This window comes from Halichoerus grypus, chromosome 8 (genome assembly GCF_964656455.1).
Source record: "Halichoerus grypus chromosome 8, mHalGry1.hap1.1, whole genome shotgun sequence".
Classification (NCBI taxonomy): Eukaryota; Metazoa; Chordata; class Mammalia; order Carnivora; family Phocidae; genus Halichoerus; species Halichoerus grypus.
In genome coordinates, this window is record NC_135719.1 from 72,905,412 (window position 1) to 72,924,434 (window position 19,023).

Genomic DNA, 19,023 nt, shown 5'->3' on the forward strand with positions numbered 1-19,023 from the left:
CTTAATCTACTTCATAAAGTCACTCAATACAGAAATTTTAAAATGGGATTAAAAAGAGGATTCTGGGAAGATGACAAAGTAAGAAGGAAACTTTCTCCCCACCTAGACAACAATTACACTGGCAGAATCTGTCTGATAGAACTATGTTGGGGGGTGCCTGGGTGGCTCAGTCGTTAGGCGTCTGCCTTCGGCTCAGGTCATGATCCCAGGGTCCTGGGATCGAGCCCCACATCAGGCTCCCTGCTCAGCAGGGGGCCTGCTTCTCCCTCTCCCACTCCCCCTGCTTGTGTTCCCTCTCTCGCTGTCTCTCTCTCTCCGTCAAATAAATAAATAAAATCTTAAAAAAAAAAAAAGAACTATGTTGGAACTCCTTAGTCTGTTAGAAGGTTTGCAACTCCCAAGGGAAGAGACAGACACACACACACACACACACACACACACACACACACACACACACAGTAAACTGGGGTTAATTTTGGTCAATCTCAGCATTAGTACAGTAGCAGCTACCCACCCCCCATGGCAGGGAGTTATGCACAACATGTTCCTGGAGCAGGTCGCACACAACTCACAGGAGCCAGAGTGGGTAAAAAGGACCCTGTCCTCCAAATATCAGTGATCTATGCTCTGATTACTGATGGCTGACTTTGATCAGAGAGGTGTAGACAAAGAGGAGGACAACCATAATTGTTATACCTTCCCTTACTGTTGCAAGTCCCTCCTCAACATAAGGAAGAGATGTCCAGGTTATTTAAAGGATCAGCATCCTTTTTTATCTATCATTTTTTACTTTTTCCCATTTTGGGTGCCAGACATTAAAGACTAGGACATTCAAAAACAATTACATTCCTGGGGAAAATTAGAAAGTTACTATTCATACCCAAGGAAATACTCAAAAAAGACATGAGAAGACCTAAATTTACACTTCAGGCAGATCCTCAGCACAGAGACAACTTACAACAATTTAAAGGAAAAAAAAAAAGCAAAAAAGCAAATCTTGCGGAAGGGGGACAATCTGATTTCCAGAGTTAACACATAATTAGATTCATATGTTCAATGTTGAACAAAAAAGCTCAAGGCACACAAACAAACAGTAAATTCATTTTTTTTCCTTTTCCCACTGTAAGAAAAAAAGAAAATCAAGAGAAACTGTGCCTAAAAAAGGCATGGCAGACCCATTAGACCAAGGCTTAAAAAAACCATAAAACTGTCTTAAGGAGAAAGTTAAGAAAACAATGTACAAACAAAATGAAAGTATTAATAAAGAGATGCAAATAATGAATCATGGAACACTACATCAAAAACTAATGATGTACTGTATGGTGATTAACATAACATAATAATAAATATTGAATGAAAAATAAATAAATAAAATTAAATTTTAAAAAAAATCTAAAAAGAAACAAAGAAATTCTGGAGCTGAAAAGCACAATAAATGAAACAAAAAATTCACTACAGAGATTCAAAAGCAGATTTGAGCAGGCAGAAAAAGATATGCGAACTTGAAAATAGACAATAGACATTACTGAGTCTGAAGAACAAAAAGAAAAAGTTAAAGAAAAGCAAACAGCTTAAGGGACCCGTGGGACACCATCATGAGGACCAACATAGGGGTGCCTGGGTGTTTTAGTTGGTTAAGCATAAGACTCTTGATTTGGGCTCTGTGATCTCAGGGTCATGAGATTGAGCCCTGTGTCAGGCTCTGCTCTCAGCATGGAGTCTGCCTGGGATTCTCTCTCCCTCTCCCTCTGCCCCTCTGCACTGCGCCCCCCCGCCCCCCCAAATAAATAAATCTTAAAAAAAAAAAAAGAATCAACACACATATTGTGGGAGCTACAGAAAGAAAAGGAAAAGGGGCCGAGAATATATATGAAGAAACAATAGTTTAAAACTTCATAAATTTGATGAAAGACATCAATATAAACATCTAAGAAGCTCAACAAACTCCAAATAAAATGAATTCAAGAGAGCCACACATCAGACAAAGAGAGAATCTTGAAAGCAACATGACAAACGTGAACCGTCACATTCAAGGGATCCTAAAAAAGAATATTAGCAGATTTATCTTTAGAAACTTTGGGGGCCAGAAGATAGTGGGCAGATATATTCAAAGTACTAAAAGAAAAAAAAGTCAACCAAGAATCCTTTATCTGGCAAAACTGTCCTTCAAAAGTAGGATAGAAACTAAGACATTCCCAGATAAACAAAAGCTGAGAGAATGTTACTAGATCTGCCCTGCAAAAAAAGCTCAAGGAAATCCTACAAAGTGAAATGAAATAACACAAGACAGTAACTTGAAGCTGTACGGAGAAATAAAGATCTCAATAAAGGTAAGTGCATGAGTATTTTAAAAAGCAGTAAAATTTTAACACTGGTTTGTAACTGACACATAGTAAACCTTCAATAAATAGTAGTAATAATGGTGATCCACTAATCCACAATACAATAATTGCTACGAAAAACTAGATCATTATTTATAAGAAGAGACTTTTTTAATAAAGAAGGAGGAGAAATTTGAATTATAAATAAAAGCACTCAGGAGCTCAAAGAGCTTATGGATAGATTCTGAGAAGCTAAAGTTAACAGATTCTAAAGGCAGTGAAAAATTTCAACCTCCAGTGTTTTTCCTTCTTCTGAAAGAAATTCTAGGGTATTTTATAGAGAGGGGAAAAGGAAAATGCCACAGTCACTAAATAACTGCAACTTCTGAAGATATATTCCAAGCTATTTTGGGAAATATAGAGCAAAACTCCCATCATAAAATTACTGGACTGTTTGCCAGAAGTACTTAAAATAGACCAAGTCAAAAATGGGTACAAGTGCATTTTTGTTTCATTAATAACAACTAACAATTTGGGAGAGCAGAGTAACATTAAATATGTACTTTCAAACTACTATGTACTTTATTATAGTTGCTACCTTACAAATAGATAATTACATGTTTACAAATTGTATTATCTAAGAATTAGTATAGTTGGTAACTAGACTTGAATGTTTTCATTAGTAACTTTCTGAAATATCTTTGACTCCAAGGAAAAATCATTTCATTTTTGAACTAAAAGTGCCAAATTCAAATTAGATTATTTCTAACCAAAATCAATAATTGGTATCTCAAACAGTTGCTTCACATTTAGTTTTCTGGATGATATAAAAGCTAGTATCCTTTATAAAGACACCAAGAAATATCAAACTATATTATTATCAAATATATAATTTTACTATCTATTAATAAAAATTTGTCTTTAATGCTATGTTCTGAGCTGAGTTGGATTTTAGACATTTTTAAAAAGGAACAGAAGGAACAATGGCAGTGTTTCTCACATAACAGCAGTTCAGCTACAACAGAAGGGAGGGAGCCAGCACCCTTTAAATATATGTATGTCATAAAGGAAAGACTGAGGAACTGCTCCAAATTAAAGGAGAATAAAGACATGTGAAATCCAAGTGCTATGTGATCTCATATATGGAAGGTACAAAAATGTTATAAGAACACTATTAGGTCAGTTGAAAAAACTGGAATATGGACTGTAGATTAAAGTACCATATTATGTTAAACTTCCTAAATAGGATACTTAAACTGTGACTAAGAAAATATCCTTGTTCTTAGGAAAAATACACTGAGGTACTAAGAAGTAAAAGGCAGAATATATGCAATTTACTTCAAATAGTTCAGAAACAAGTGTGTGTGTGTGTGTGTGTGTGTGTGTGTGTGTGTGTGTGTGTGTGTGTGTACTGGGGGAGGGAGAGAGAATGACAAAACCAACATGGCAAAATGTTAAAAAATTGACATATTTGGGGAAAAAATTTGGTGTATTTGGGTAAAAGATGTACAGGAGATATTATACTATTCTTGCTAAAAGTTGACTCTTTGCAAAGAAATGAAATGGATAAACAAAAAAGGCATAAATGCAAAATAAACAGGGGCACCTAGGTAGCACTGTCAGTTAAGCATCAGACTCTTGGTTTCGGCTCAGGTCATGATCTCAGAGTTCTGAGATTGAGCCCCACCTCGGGCTCCATGCTCACTGTGGAGTCTGCACAAGATTCTCTCTTCCAGGGGCACCTGGGTGGCTCAGTCATTAAGCGTCTGCCTTTGGCTCAGGTCATGATCCCGGGGTCCTGGGATCGAGCCCCGCATTGGGCTCCCTGCTCCGCGGAAAGCCTCCTTCTCCCTCTCCCACTCCCCCTGCTTGTGTTCCCTCTCTCACTGTGTCTCTATCTGTCAAATAATAAATGAAATCTTTAAAAAAAAAAAAAGATTCCCCTCTTGCCCTCAGCCCTGCCCTTTGCTCCCCTCTGCACACTCTTTCTCTAAAATAAATAAATAGTTTTTTTAAAAGTACAAATAAACATTATTAGAAATGAAAGTGGAACAAAACTGAAAGCACAGCAAAACTTTAGAAAGTAATAAGGAATGTAGTGTAAGATTTTATACCCCCAAATTTGAAAACGTAAGTGAAATAGCCAGTATCCTAGGAAAAAAAAAAACAAAACTATAACTTAATCAATACCGATTGAAAAGTAAACAGAAAACCACTAGAGACCTATAACCATCAGAGAAACTGAATCAGTAGGAAGTAAAAATAAAAGTGGATAAGGGAATAGAAAATGAGATACGCTGTGATTCCTTCAGCACCTCTGAGAGATATAAAGACCATCATCAAGAAGACCATCCCCTGCAGAGAATTTAGAAGGGATTACTACCAGCAGAAATTGGAGAAAACCGTAGTCACTGACTTCTAATTAAGACACTGTTCTAACTCCTGGTGGCCGCACAAACAACAACATAAAACTCTTGGACACAGGCAATAACCCCTGCTTCCTTACTTTGCTCTTTCCCAAGCTCCCATAGGCTGTTAGATCTCTGAACTGCTAAGCTAAAACAAAACCTTAAACAATTCTCTTCTCCCTCTACTGGGTCTGTATAATTTGGAGAGGGGACCACACAACTCTGAAGGAGTCAATCTCAATGATCTGAGGATTTAACAGCCATGAATCTTTATTAATCAATTTATACAGCAATATTTATATAACACAAAAACCATTTAGAAAAAAGAATATTCAAAAACATAATGATAGTTGGAGAGCTTCAGCCTTTGAGCTAAATTAGACCCCCCCCAAAAAAAGAAAGAAAGAAAGAAAGAGAGGGAGAGAAAGGATATAAAAGATTTGAATAACTTAATAAACAAGGTTAAACTTTATAAATCCAAACCTTTGCATTACAGTGAATTGAAGCCTTTCAAAAGGCTATGGACATTGGAATGAGAAAAGGTCTTAAATCAGTAACTGAAGTTCCTCCCAAGAAACTAAAAAAGAAAAACAGAGCAAGCAGAAGGAAGAAAATAATAATAAACAGAAACCAATCAATTGAAATAAAAATCCATCAAAAAAAATAGAAAGAAAATCAATGAAACAAAATGCTGTTTAAAGAAAACATTAACTGACAAATTAAAAATGAACAAACAAATCGCCAATTTCAGGAAAGAAAACAAGGGACAGCACTAAGGATCTTGCAGCCTTTAGAAGTATAATTGATATATTAAGAACAACTTTTCAATCATAAATTAGACACATTAGAAGAAATTAACCAATTCTTTAAAAATCATGTATTATCAAAACTCAATCAAGATAAAAGAAAACCTGAATAGTCCTATAACCATTAAAGAAATTCAATTTGTAATTAAAAGCTTTTAAAGAAATCTCTCTATACTGAAATGATTTAACTGGAGAATTCTACCAAATATTTAAAGAAGAACTAACACCAATTTTACACACTCTCCCAGAAAACAGAAAAAGAAGGAACACTCCCCAATTCATTTTATGAGGCCAGTATTACCTTGATACCAACACCAGACAAAGACTAATACCAAAAAAGAAAACTACAGACCAATACCTCTCATAACTTAAATACAAAATTCCTTAACAAAACAGAAGCAAATCAGGGCATGTGGCTGGTCCATTTGGAAGAGAATGCAACTCCTGATCTCAGGGTCACGAGTTCAAGCCCCACATTGGGTGCAGAGATTACTAAAAAAAGTAAATAAACTTAAAAAAAAATAGTAGCAAATCAAACCCAATGATATATAAAAAGATTATACATCATGACCAAGTAGGATTTACTCTAGGCCACAAGGCTGGGTCAACATTCAAAACTTAATCAATGTAATCTATCATATCAACAAGCTAAAGATGTGATCATACCAATTGCCTGCAAAAAGCATTTGACAAATTTGAACACCCATTTATGATAAAATATATCCGCAAATCAGGAATAGAGAATTATCTCAATTCATTAAAGAGCACTATAAAAAACCCTGCAGCTAACATCTTACTCAAGGGTAGAAGACTGAATGTGTTTCCACTAAGATCTGAACAAGGCAAGGATGTACACTAATGCCATTCTTCTTGAACAAAGCACTGGAAGTTCTTGTCACTGTAATAATGGAAAAAAAGAAATAAAGGCATTCAGATTGAAAAGGAAGGAATACAATTGTTTGTACTTGTATATGACATGATTGTCTACACTGAAAAAATCCAGGGAATCCAAAAACCTCATAGTTCAGCAAGGTAACAGGATACAAAAATCAATCACATCTCTATACAATGAGCATGTACTAATCAAAATTATAAACACAATACTGTTTACAAATGCCCTAAGAAAAATGATACACTTAACAAAACAAATATAGGATTTACATGCTAAAAATCACAAAATGCTAATGGAAGAATTCAAAGACCTTACTAGAGACAAACCACATTCATGAATTAGAATATTCAACATATAGTAAAGATGTCAATTCTCCCCAAACTGACCCATAAGTTTAATACAACTCCTATCAAAATCCAAGTAAGGATTTTTGTAGACATAGGTTAAGATTATTCTAAAATTTATATGGAAAGACACAGACCCTAGAATAGTGAAAATAATCTTAAGAAAGAAGAGTAAAATGGGAGAAATCACTACCCTATATACAAGGACAGGGAGGGCTTCCAAAATAGCTATAGTAACATAATGTGTGATACTTTTAGAATGGTGCTGGAAAAACTGGACATTCATAGGCAAAGAAACAAAAAAAACCCCTAGACCTCAGTATTATACAATATATAAAAATTAACTCAAGTTTGACCAAAGACTTAAATATAAAATGTAAATGTAAAACTATAAAACTTTTAGGGAAAAAAATCAGATAAGTCTTTGAGACTTAGGAAAGACAAGAGAGTTCTTGGACTTGACACCAAAATCATGATCAATGAAAGGAAAAAATTGATAAATTGAAAATCATAAAAATTTAAAACTTTGGCTCTGCAAGACTCCATCAAGAAGATAAAAGAAGGGGCGCCTGGGTGGCTCAGTCGTTAAGCATCTGCCTTCGGCTCAGGTCATGATCCCAGGGTCCTGGGATCAAGCCCCGCATCGGGCTCCCTGCTCAGCCAGGGGCCTGCTTCTCCCTCTCCCACTCCCCCGCTTGTGTTCCCTCTCTAGCTGTCTCTCCCTGTCTGTCAAATAAATAAATAAAATCTTAAAAAAAAAAAAAAAAGAAGATAAAAAGAAAACTAAGGACTGGGAGAAAATATCTGCAAAGCACATATCCCAACAAAGGACAAGTATCTAGAATATATAAAGAACTCTCAGAACTCAACATCAAAAAAAACAAAACAATTCAATGAGAAAAAGAGGTAAAGGACCTGAACAGATTTTTCACTGAATAGGTACAAATAAGCACATAAAAAGATATTCAACATCATTAGCCATTAGGGAAATGTAAATTAAAACCACAATGAGTTCTCTCACTACACACCTATCAGAATGACTATAATAAAAAATAGTAACTACACAAAATGCTGGCAAGAATGCCTAGAAACTGGAGTGTTCATACACCGTTAATGGAAATGTAATATGGCACAGCCACTCTGGGAAAAAGTCTGGCAGTTTCTTACGAAACTATCATACATTCAACAATTGCACTCTTGACTATTTATTCCAGAGAAATAAAACTTAGATTCATAAAAAAAAAAACTTGTATATGAATGTTCAGAGCAGTTTTATTTTCAATAGCGCAAAATTGCAAACAGCCTACATGTCCTTCAGTGAGTCGATGGTTAAACAAATTTGGTACAAAGACATCACAGAATACTAGCCAGTAATAAAAAGGAACAAACTATTGATACACTCAACAACCTGAATGAACCCTCAGGGAACAGCAGTGAATGAAAAAAGCCAATCCTGGAAGGTTGCTTACTTATGATTCTAAATATATAACATTTTTAAAATTACAAAATTACAGAAATGGAGAACAGATGAGTGGTTGCCAGGCCAAGGAGGAGGTGGATGTGGTTATAAAAGAGTAACAGGAGGGAGGATTCTTGTGGTTACTGAATGGTTTTGATTCTTTTCTGTGGATGGTAAAACTGTATAGTTCTAAATACACACTGAAATAAGTACAAGTAAAAGTAGGAAAACCTGAATATGATGGTTTGTATCAATGTGAATAAATATTCTAATTGTGATTATACTATAGTTTTACAAAATGTTACTAATGGGAAAACTGGGTAAAAAGTAACAGGATCTGTTCATATTATTCCTTACAACAACAATTAGTAATCTATAATTGTCACAATAAAAATATCAATTAAAAAGTCTATGGAACATCTGCAAAACTAGATTTCAAAAAAAATGAGTATCAACTTCTGGTAGGGAAACCTGAGACATTAAGGACACTTTCTTATAATAAAGGACATCTCAAAGCAACAGCTAAATCATACTTGTGTCTGCAACACTAGAAATTCCATTAAATTCACAAGAAGCCGACATTAGCATCAACATTTAACATTATTTTCAAGTTCTAGCTAATGCTATACAAAAGGAAGATAAGTTGCATGAAAGAGCTTAAAGGATACCAGAAATGACCAAAAAAAAAAAGACAAATTGTTTAGTGTTCTGAGTGAGCAAAGATATACCAATAAAAAAGGGTAAGGACGACTAATGAGTGGAAAACTAGTTATTAGCAGTTATTAAACTACATAAAACTAAAAGTAGTTAAAAAGTGAAATATTCACTTAGCAATCAACAGACAAACCAGTGGAACTGAGTAGGAACTGTAATGGATTGAATTGCATCCTTCTGAAATCTAGGAAGAAAAGCTCTCATCAGAAAATGAACCAGTTGGCACCTAGATCTTGGACTTTACAATAAATTTCCACTGTTTAAAGCAGCCAATCTGTGGCATTTTGTTATGGCTGCCCAAGCAGACTAATATAAGAAGTCTAAATCAAACCATCATACTGTATTATATCATAAACTTCAAAAGTCTAGCACATAGAAGGCACTCAAATACCTGCTGATTAATTAAAGGAATAATATCAATCAACTAATCTATTAAAGGCATGCTACTATTCTATTTAGATTCATAAAGCAAAAGTAGTGAGGAAATATTTATAAAGTTAATAAAGTCAATAATTTGGGGTCAAAGAATTTGGGCTTTAATTTAGCTATCAGGGAGGTTATTAGCTATCATTAACAGTTTAATGGCAGTCGGAATGTAATGGAAGCGATGTGCAATATATCACAATGAGGTATAAAACAGAAACATGAAGCCAAGATAATCCTGATGAGCCTGACAGAGCAAATCAGCCAGTATAAATCAATCATTAAACAATGAAATATTACTTTAAAATTAATAATTGAATATTAAAGAGGAAGTATAATATAATCAGTAAAGAGAGTGCTGAAGGAAGTGTTAAGCTGAAGTTTTCTGAAAAGACAAAATAAAAGCAACCAGAAAGGTAATGTGGGACATATTCCAGATCTTAATTTTCAAGAAACAGCTATTGCATGGCTCTAGAAGAAAGTGAATAGAAATGGTAACAGGCAGGTTTTTTTTCTCTTCAAGGAATACTGGCAATATTAAAGAATTAACTGGTGTAAAACAACTGCTGGGAGAAAAGTCACAAAATTCATGGCTATCCAGAAAAGCCATTAATTGTACAATTTATTATCTTTTCTAAAGATAATAATGAATTGGTAATTTTGGACTAGATGAATGTTATTATCATTTCTTCCATTCCAGTCCTTCCCAGGAAAACTGGTTTGCCCAAGGTTCTTTCTCTAACTCAGTTTTCCTATTTTTCCATCTGTGACTTACCTGCGACAATAAAAAGGCAACTGTTCCTTCCCATTATCATTTCCTCAGGAGTAGCAAGCTGTCTGCCTACATTCTCTATTCCACAAAAACTTTTAACATGCTATCTTTACAGTTATTTAGTTAATGTAAACGAGAGGAAGGCATTTCCATAAATTCAATGCATGCTTTTGGTGAATCACGAATGAATAATTCAGTAAGGCAACATCGTGGAAAGGACTGCTTTGGGAAACAGGCAGATAAATTCAAGACAAAAAAAAAAGAGTAGTGACCAGCTTATAAGTTTTTTGTGTTGAGATAAGGAAACAGAATTGTCTCAAGGAAATTTTTGGAAACTACTAAATATCAGACCCAGGTTGTAGAAAATTCAATATAATAAGCAATACAGAAGCTAGAGAAAGTTAGGTAAAACTGGGCCATGAAAAATATTAGGAGCCTTGTCTGCAGTAACACAGGCAAGACAGGAGAAATGTACAGATGAAAAGAATCAAACAGAATCAAAAACAAAGAACATTTGTTTGAATAAATGGAAGAATCACTAATTCCTAGGTCTACAACTATTATTGTTGCACTATTTGAATCCATTCACCAAGTCCACAAAAAGTTCAAGATCTTACATAGTGTAGCATAAAATATTAGCCAAAATTACAGATTAATTCTACTTTAAGGATACTCAAGATCTGAAAATCCAAACATATAAACTAAAATATAAGGCCTTATCCAAATAGAAATCTTACTCAACTGTTACCTACTTTTTCTCAGTAAAACCTTCCTAAAGTTTTAACAAACCTCCCTACAAAAAACTCCCTACCTCTTTTTCCCTGATTTGTTTTTTCCCCTTAGCACTTAGAACTGTCTAGCATATTATTTTGTTTATTTATTATAATATTTCTTTGTCCCTCACCAGAATGTTGTCTTAAAAACTGGGACTTGTTTATTTAAATATCCCCAGTGCATAGAACAATGTCTAGCACACAGTAGCTACTCAATAAATACTTGTTACATGAAAGACTCACCTTTAAAAAGAGAGTATTCCCTTTTGATAATGTAGGATTCAATGAAGTTCCTTTAGTGCAAGGTAAGCCAAAAACTCATCACATACTGGAGACTGAAATATGAATGAGAGTGGTTTGAATGACTGACAAGAAAAATTTAGATTGGATTAAAAAAGAAAATAATAGAAGATAATGAAGCCAGAAAGTCTAGTGAAATTGGGAGAAAACTGGAGTACAAAGTGGTAGAGTAAGCACGACACTCTAAGAGCAAGGAAAGGGGAATAAAATAGAAATGACAGGAAATTGTAAAATTCCTCAAATAGAACAGTTTTGAGTAACAACCAGATCCAGGAAAGTAGGTTGCTGAAATGAAGACCAGAAGGTCAAGACTATGCAAAGAAAAGCAGCCAAAAATGATGATGAGGCTCAGATGTGGAAAAGCTGGCCATGGGAAGGAACTGCTACGGTCAACAGATGAAAATGAAAGCTAGAGGATGGGATCTAAATGGTACAGAGTGTCAACAGAGGGATGTATATACATGGGTGATAGAGTAATATCCTGTAAGAGGAGTAAGGAACAATAAAAATGCTGAACTATCTCTACTCCCACTCCCATTTTTCCCCCTAACTTTGCAGTATTATGGTGACTAGAACCAGTATCTTTCAAGAGATAGAGCTGCTGAATCCTAAGCAGAAAGTTAGTTAATGCAATTGATTTTCAGTGGAGGAAAAGTTCTGTAGAAGGACTGATGTTTCACAATGGAATAATTCACAGAGGCACAGTGGGAAAGGCTAAGCAGAAAATTGTTGTTCTGTACTTTTATAAAGTTTAATCCAAGGCAGAAAGATGATCCCTGATCTTCTAAGGTTTCTAATGGTGGAGAGTGGGTAAGTTTCATTTTTTAAAAAAGCCACTGCTATATTTTAACTACTTTATTTTCTTCCTAGAAAACAAACACTCTAATTTTGTTTTAAGCTCTACTATCTGGAAAGAAACCCCATTTTAAAAATGTGTCTTTTTAAACAACAGAACTATTATCATATAGGCATTTTAACTTTTTTTTTTTAATTTATTTTATTATTTATTTGACAGAGAGAGAGAGAGAGATCACAAGTAGGCAGAAAGGCAGGCAGAGGGAGAGAGAGAAGCAGGCTCCCTGCTGAGCACAGAGCCCGATGTAGGGCTCGATCCCAGGACCCTGGGATCATGACCTGAGCCGAAGGCAGATGCTTAACCATCTGAGCCACCCAGGCGTCCCAGCATTTTAACTTTTATAACCATTTTTATCCACAACCTAATTACTTATTAATCAAAAAAACAATTCCTTAAATCTCTGGCAAATTCTTAAAACTTGAAATGTTTCTTATTTTTCCTTTCTTCATTTTAATATTACTTTGTCACTCTAAGCTTATAATGATACCTACAACTTTGCTTTGACATAGCACAGTGCCTTTTTCTTATTTCCACAGAATGTTTTAAGTAATCCAGATGTTGTAAGAGTCCTACTTTATCTTTCTATACAGCCTACCCTATTTCTTGTTATCTTAGTATATAATAAGCTTTTAAAAGCATAATACCTTTAAATTAGTAAATTTGTAGTATTTTTATTGTCTACTACATAAAATTATTTTAAATAGTTATTTTAGAATCCCATAATTAAAAACTGTTTTTAGTAATATTTTAGCAAAATTTTAAATATTACTAATAGTTTATTCAGTACTCATAAAGACACTAAAGGTATATTATAATTCAGTGTTCAAATTTATGTATCACATGCAATTTAGCTAAAATGGTCAAATAATACAATCTATACATATGGTAAATACTCCGATAAAATGCCTATAAAGTAAGAGTGTCATATTAACAGAGAAGGGTCACTTTATCTAGTGAAAACTGAATTCAAAACAGAAAGTTCCTATCATGGGAAATGTGAAGCTCTACAGTGAAGATTATCTACTCAAATTAACAGTTAAATTTTAGTTAGCATTTTTAAAAATGTGATCCAAGATAACACTAGCTTTTACTGGAGAAATCAAGGCTGTAAAGATTTAGAAGGAAATGGAGGCTATAATTCATATAAATTAAAAAAAAAAAAAAGCAGTTCTGAGAATCCATCCTTGTCAAAACTATTCCACCCATCCCCAAGTGTCATTATTACCTAATGAAAGGTAGTATATTTCATTATCTTGGGCTACAACACCAAAACCTGGTATTTCTTTTGAATTCCTTCTCAATCATCAATAAAGTATGAAAGTCAATGTAGAGCAGAACTTTCCAACTTTTTCCTCAGGCATGCTTAGAAAAATAACGATTGTAAGGCAACCTGGAAAGAGGAGGAACTGCTAGTGGTGAAGAGGCAAGCAGCCTGAACTTTGACCTATTCAGGAGCTCTAATTTAGAGTAGGAAAGTGTAGCCTGAGAAATAAATTCCACCTGTGTAAGCATCACAAAAACAGGCAAGTTACAGGTAAGCATTATAGGAAATAATTTCTGATCCTCTGAATGAAGGAATGAATGACCTCATTGCACAAAAGCCTGCCTTCCTGAAAAAATCCCAGTCAACCTGCTCTTTATCTGTGCTCCCTCTCTTGTAAAAAAAAAAAAAAAAAAAAAAAGTGAACTATAACCCTTTGGGAAGTGTAACAAGACATTTTTAGTACAAGTAACTGTAAATCAAAGACTGGAAAAAGTCTTATACCAAAGTGCTTCTTTTACCTTTGAGAAAAGCCATCTTTCTTCTTCACTACTGTTAACCAGTATTCTGACTTATACACACTCTTTAAAGTATTATCTAGTATTTCTTTATTAGCTACACAAGTGTTCTCAGATTACTAATTATCAATCCTTTCTTAAAGGGCACAAGTTTTCTTAGAGGGTATGAAAGGAAGGGATCTCACTTCGTTTCTATAATTCATCTAAGGTAGATGATTCTACAATGTGACTCACATAAAAAATGGGTACAGAACAGTTTTTACCAAATATCTTTTACATGATTAACTATTGCATGGGGATAACAGTTAATTCCAGTTTACTCACCAAGGATTTTAAAGAAAACCATCAACTTGGGAAGAACTTTGTGAAATTATAGACTTGACAGTCATAAGGTACTACTTCTTTTTTAGATAAATCATGAAACTAGAATCCAGAAAAATGGATTAAAATAAAACCAATCAAGGGGCGCCTGGGTGGCTCAGTCGTTAAACGTCTGCCTTTGGCTCAGGTCATGATCCCAGAGTCCTGGGATCAAGCCCCGCATCGGGCTCCCTGCTCGGCAGGAAGCCTGCTTCTCCCTCTCCCATTCCCCCTGCTTGTGTTCCCTCTCTCGCTGTGTCTCTCTCTGTCAAATAAATAAATAAAATCTTTAAAAAAAATAAAATAAAAATATCTATAGATAAGGACATTAATGATCCCAAAATACAGTGATAATGAAAAAGATATATACTTCAATTCTGTTATTGCTTCAGAATTATCTTGATCAGATGTGCATACCCAAGAAAGGGGGCCAAATAATGTGCTTATTTCAATATCCCTGTCCCATTTGTCTAGAGATTCCATAAGATTTTGCTGTTTTCAATTTATATCCATGCATTACTGCCTCTGCCTTTGATCACACAAGTCCCCATCACCTAAAACTCTTTACGATAGGCTAATCCCTACAAGAAAAATGGCAACCCTCCAACTGAAAGTAATTTTTCTTTTATGTCTACGCAGAGATATACTTATCATCCATGTTTCACAAATAACAAGTTTCTTCTAGGCAAAATGGTCAGGTGAAACAACAGATGTTCTGATTCCTGGGTCAGCGCTTCTATCAGAAAAACCTATTTTCTTGTTGGTCTATTATGATTCTCTACCCTAGGATTAGGTTATGGGCTCAAATTAACTCCTGACATAATGAAGTAAGTTTTTGTGTGTTCTTTATGAATCCGTTTTATTCTCACTAACTTTATGTCAAAGCCACACTCTGAGTAACCACCTAATCCATCAATCTGAGGTTTCTCTGACCAGTTTCACTCCTAGTTAATGCAGACTTGGTCCCATATTTAATTATCCTAAAGTAAACTGTCCACCTTCATTAATGTAACTAATAATCTGTTTCACTCTGATTATTCCTTTTCTCTACTTCACATCTAGGTCATCTTTTCCTTGTTTTTATGCTTTTTCTAGCAAGGTTTTTTCTCCAACTCTTTCTCCATCTTTGACTTGTCTTCTCCTATTTTTATGAAGCTAAAACATGCCTTAAATCTTCACTATTTCACTCAGTTCCTAAAATCTACAACCTCTCCTCCAACAACATTCCCATTATTATTAGCTCAGACAAGAAGCATAAACTCCAGGACAGGTCACCATAGGCTCTTTCTTAGAAGTTTACAAGGCTTATTTAAATAAGTGTTAGTATATGCCATCTACCATCTTATGCAAACTCAAAACCACCCTTAAATATTCAAACTTTTAGAGATGACATGTTAAATTTATTATATACACTTATGACTTCAACTGGGATTTCCTACAATCCTAAAACCACATTCTGGTTAATTGAGATACATTATCAGGAATGAATCATAAACTCAAAAAACAGAGTTGGAAAGCTTTCAAGAGGATTTAGGGTAACTCTCCATTTAACTGAGGCAGAAACTGGGGGACAGACAAGTTGGGCAACTTTCTAAATTACTAAAATAATTCAGTAATAAAAAATATCCAGGAACCAAACCAGAATTAAAAGTAGACTTATTCAAAATGTTCATGTATTGAAAGAATTATTTGGAACTTAAAACACATTTTCAATAGAAATAACATTATGGATGCTAACTAAATGGGCTTACAAACTAGTCCACAATTACATATTTAAAGGGAATTCTAGTTATTTTTAAGAGTCTTGGAAATTTTTGGCATTTTATTCTAATTCTGCTTCTAAGTGTATGCTTTCCTTTTGCTTGATGCAGAAATGACATTAACATTACTCAGCTTTTCAGGTATCCTGATTGCAGTTGGTTTTTGGCTCACAAATAAAAAAGAGCTTTCCACACTAATTAAAAGGGAGTAAATATCTAACATTACCAAAGTTTAGATTCAAATTTTAAAATACATAGAAGAAAACACTCATCTGGGTAGAAGACAGTAGTGTTAAAGCCTAGTCTGGCAACCAGGTAGTCTTATGAGCCTAGAATAACTAGATTAATAGAGAATGAAGAGAAAGAACCTGAGAAAACAGACTCCAGAGTAGGAGCCAGTAAAATTTTCTGTAAGGTTCCAGATACTTATGGTCTCTACTGAAACTACTCAACTTGTCATTGTAGTATGAAAGCAGCCAAAGACAAAATGTAAAAGAAAGGCTATGTTGCAAAAAACTTTATTTATGGACACTGAAATTTGAATTTTATGTAATTTTCATGTGTCACAAAATTTACTCTTCTTCAATTTTTTTTCAATCACTAAAAAGTGTGAAAACCATTTTTTTTTAAAGATTTTATTTATTTATTTGACAGAGAGAGACACAGCAGGGAGAGAACACAAGCAGGAGTGGGAGAGGGAGAAGGCTTCCCGCGGAGCAGGGAGCCCGATGTGGGGCTCGATCCCAGGACCCCGGGATCATGACCTGAGCCAAAGGCAGATGCTTAACGACTGAGCCACCCAGGCACCCCACCATTCTTTTTTTTAAAACTTGAAGAAGTTTTTTGTTTTTTTTAAGATTTTATTTATTTGTCAGAGAGAGAGAGAGAGCGAGCACAAGGAGGGGGAATGGCAGGCAGAGGGAGAAGGAGCAAGGAGCCTGATGTGGGACTCCATCCCAGACCCTGGGACCATGACCTGAACTGAAGGCAGACACTTAACTGACTGAGCCACCCGGGGCCCCGTAAAAACCATTCTTAACTCATGGGTCATACAAAAACATGTGGCAGGCCTGGATATTCCCGGTGGACTTTTGTCAACCACTCTCCACTAGGGGAGAGTGAGAAAGAAGGAAAGGCAGATTGTACCTGGTTTAATAACTGGGGGGACTATACGTGAATTATATCTAATAAAAAATGTAGCTCCTTTCTAACACATATACATTCATGAGTCTCAGTTGCAAAGAACAGGCATATTTCACTGTCTTTAAGATTAAAAGAGCTTAGAAACATAATCATTGATCCTGGGCAAAAATCATTCTAATCAAACTTTAAGTAGATAATTCACTCTATAGAATCTTAAAATTATAGCAGTAGGTATATTATTCATTACCATTTTGTCCCTGAGTCGCTCTCCACGGATAAAAAAGTCAGCACAGCCATTCTCTTCCTGGTGAGGGACTTTGAAGACCGTGACGCAGCTTAGTCCACTCCCTCCAAGTGGTAACCATCCACCACTTGAGTCATCCCGGGTCATCACCACAGCTCGCACTCGTGCATAACTATTACTAAAACAGATGTAAAGATTAGAAATTAGGTTTTCTATAAACAAGAAACAGCCAAGCTGTCAGTCTTATTTGAGAAATCAAAGACCACATTAGTTAATGTGTGGTAACTAAAATGTTTCCTACTTCCATGACAGTCCACAAAGTAACCTACTTGAAAGAGGTAAAAAACCACAAACTAACTAACTTAAAAGGTTAACCTTCATTTTGAAGACTAACCTTACAACAAAAGACTGCAGATCTTGTTTTTCAATTCATCATTTGAGTAGTTGAAGCACATCTGATTGCCATGGAACAAGTTATAAGGGACCCCAGAGACAAATATTGTCAAATTATACAGGCCACCATCAAACTTGTCTATTTATGTCCACCTGTTGCAATATAATCAGGACAAATTACTGCTATATTTTAGCACATTTAATTATGACATCTCTAAGTTTCTAACATTTCTAGATTATAAAGTGCTGAAACAAACACAGTACAGAAGCCACATTTTTTATTTCTTCTAACAACTGGGAATCTAAATCACACAGATCATATAAAGACAAATGTTCTATTTCAAGAACTTATCAAGCAAATTCATCTACAGAAACTTTTCATGCTCTCTTTTTAGCAGTCTCTAAAGAGACCACATTCTAGTTCTAGCCAGAATCATGTCCCAATATTAACCACAACTGTTCTTTACGTAAAATCTAAGAAATGTGTCACATAAAGTAATATTTTAGATTACTGACATCTAAGCATTTTAGTTCCAAACTTTTAATATAATAATTATTAATGAAATCCTTTCTAAAAGTAGTATACCTTGATAACTTCTTAGAAAATTGTATTAAATATAACTTAAACTTGTCTTGGTTACTATGAATATCAACTGAGGTTCTATGTAACAGTTCTGTGCTACTTAGTGTCTTTGCATGTTCCAAGTGTTAGGTTGCCAGTTGTCATTTCTATTGTCCTAGTGCTTGTCTAAAATCTCCCCCTAGTTGTTTTTTTTTTTTTTTTTGCTCTACATATTTATACTTTACATACAATAACATATTGATCTTAAATATAAAATTCAACAAATTCTGACAAATGTACACATCTGCACAACCAACATGATAATCAAGATATGGAACATTTTCATGACTCCAGAAAATTCCCTTAAGCCTCCTATCCATCAAATAGGTAACCACTGTTCTGTTTCTAAACAAATAATTAGCTTTTACTGTTATGGGCCTTCAGTACCCATGGAATCAAACAGAACCACCATTTGTACCCTTTTTGTCTGACTTATTTGACTCATTATATTGTTGTATTAGTTCACTCTTTTTTACTGCTAAGTAGTCCTTCACTGAATAAATACATCACAATTCACTTGTTTCTTGTATTGATGGGCATTTGGATTGTTCCTAGTTGCTGACTATTCTGAATAAAGCTGTTATATAAATATTCTTGTACAAGTCTTTTTGTAGACATACTGCTTTCACTTCTCTTAATATGGAGGAATGGAAC

General features: G+C 34.7%; 1 protein-coding gene across 2 annotated transcripts in view; it reads right to left on the bottom strand.

Annotated features, from left to right (window-relative positions):
• SPRED1 (sprouty related EVH1 domain containing 1) overlaps nt 1-19,023 on the bottom strand; it is a 121,657-nt gene that overhangs the window by 43,167 nt on the left and 59,467 nt on the right. For both annotated transcript variants that reach the window (XM_078053394.1, XM_036071066.2), the window contains exon 2: nt 17,358-17,532. In XM_078053394.1, coding sequence (XP_077909520.1) covers nt 17,358-17,532 — 175 coding nt within the window. The remainder of the gene's footprint in view (nt 1-17,357; nt 17,533-19,023) is intronic.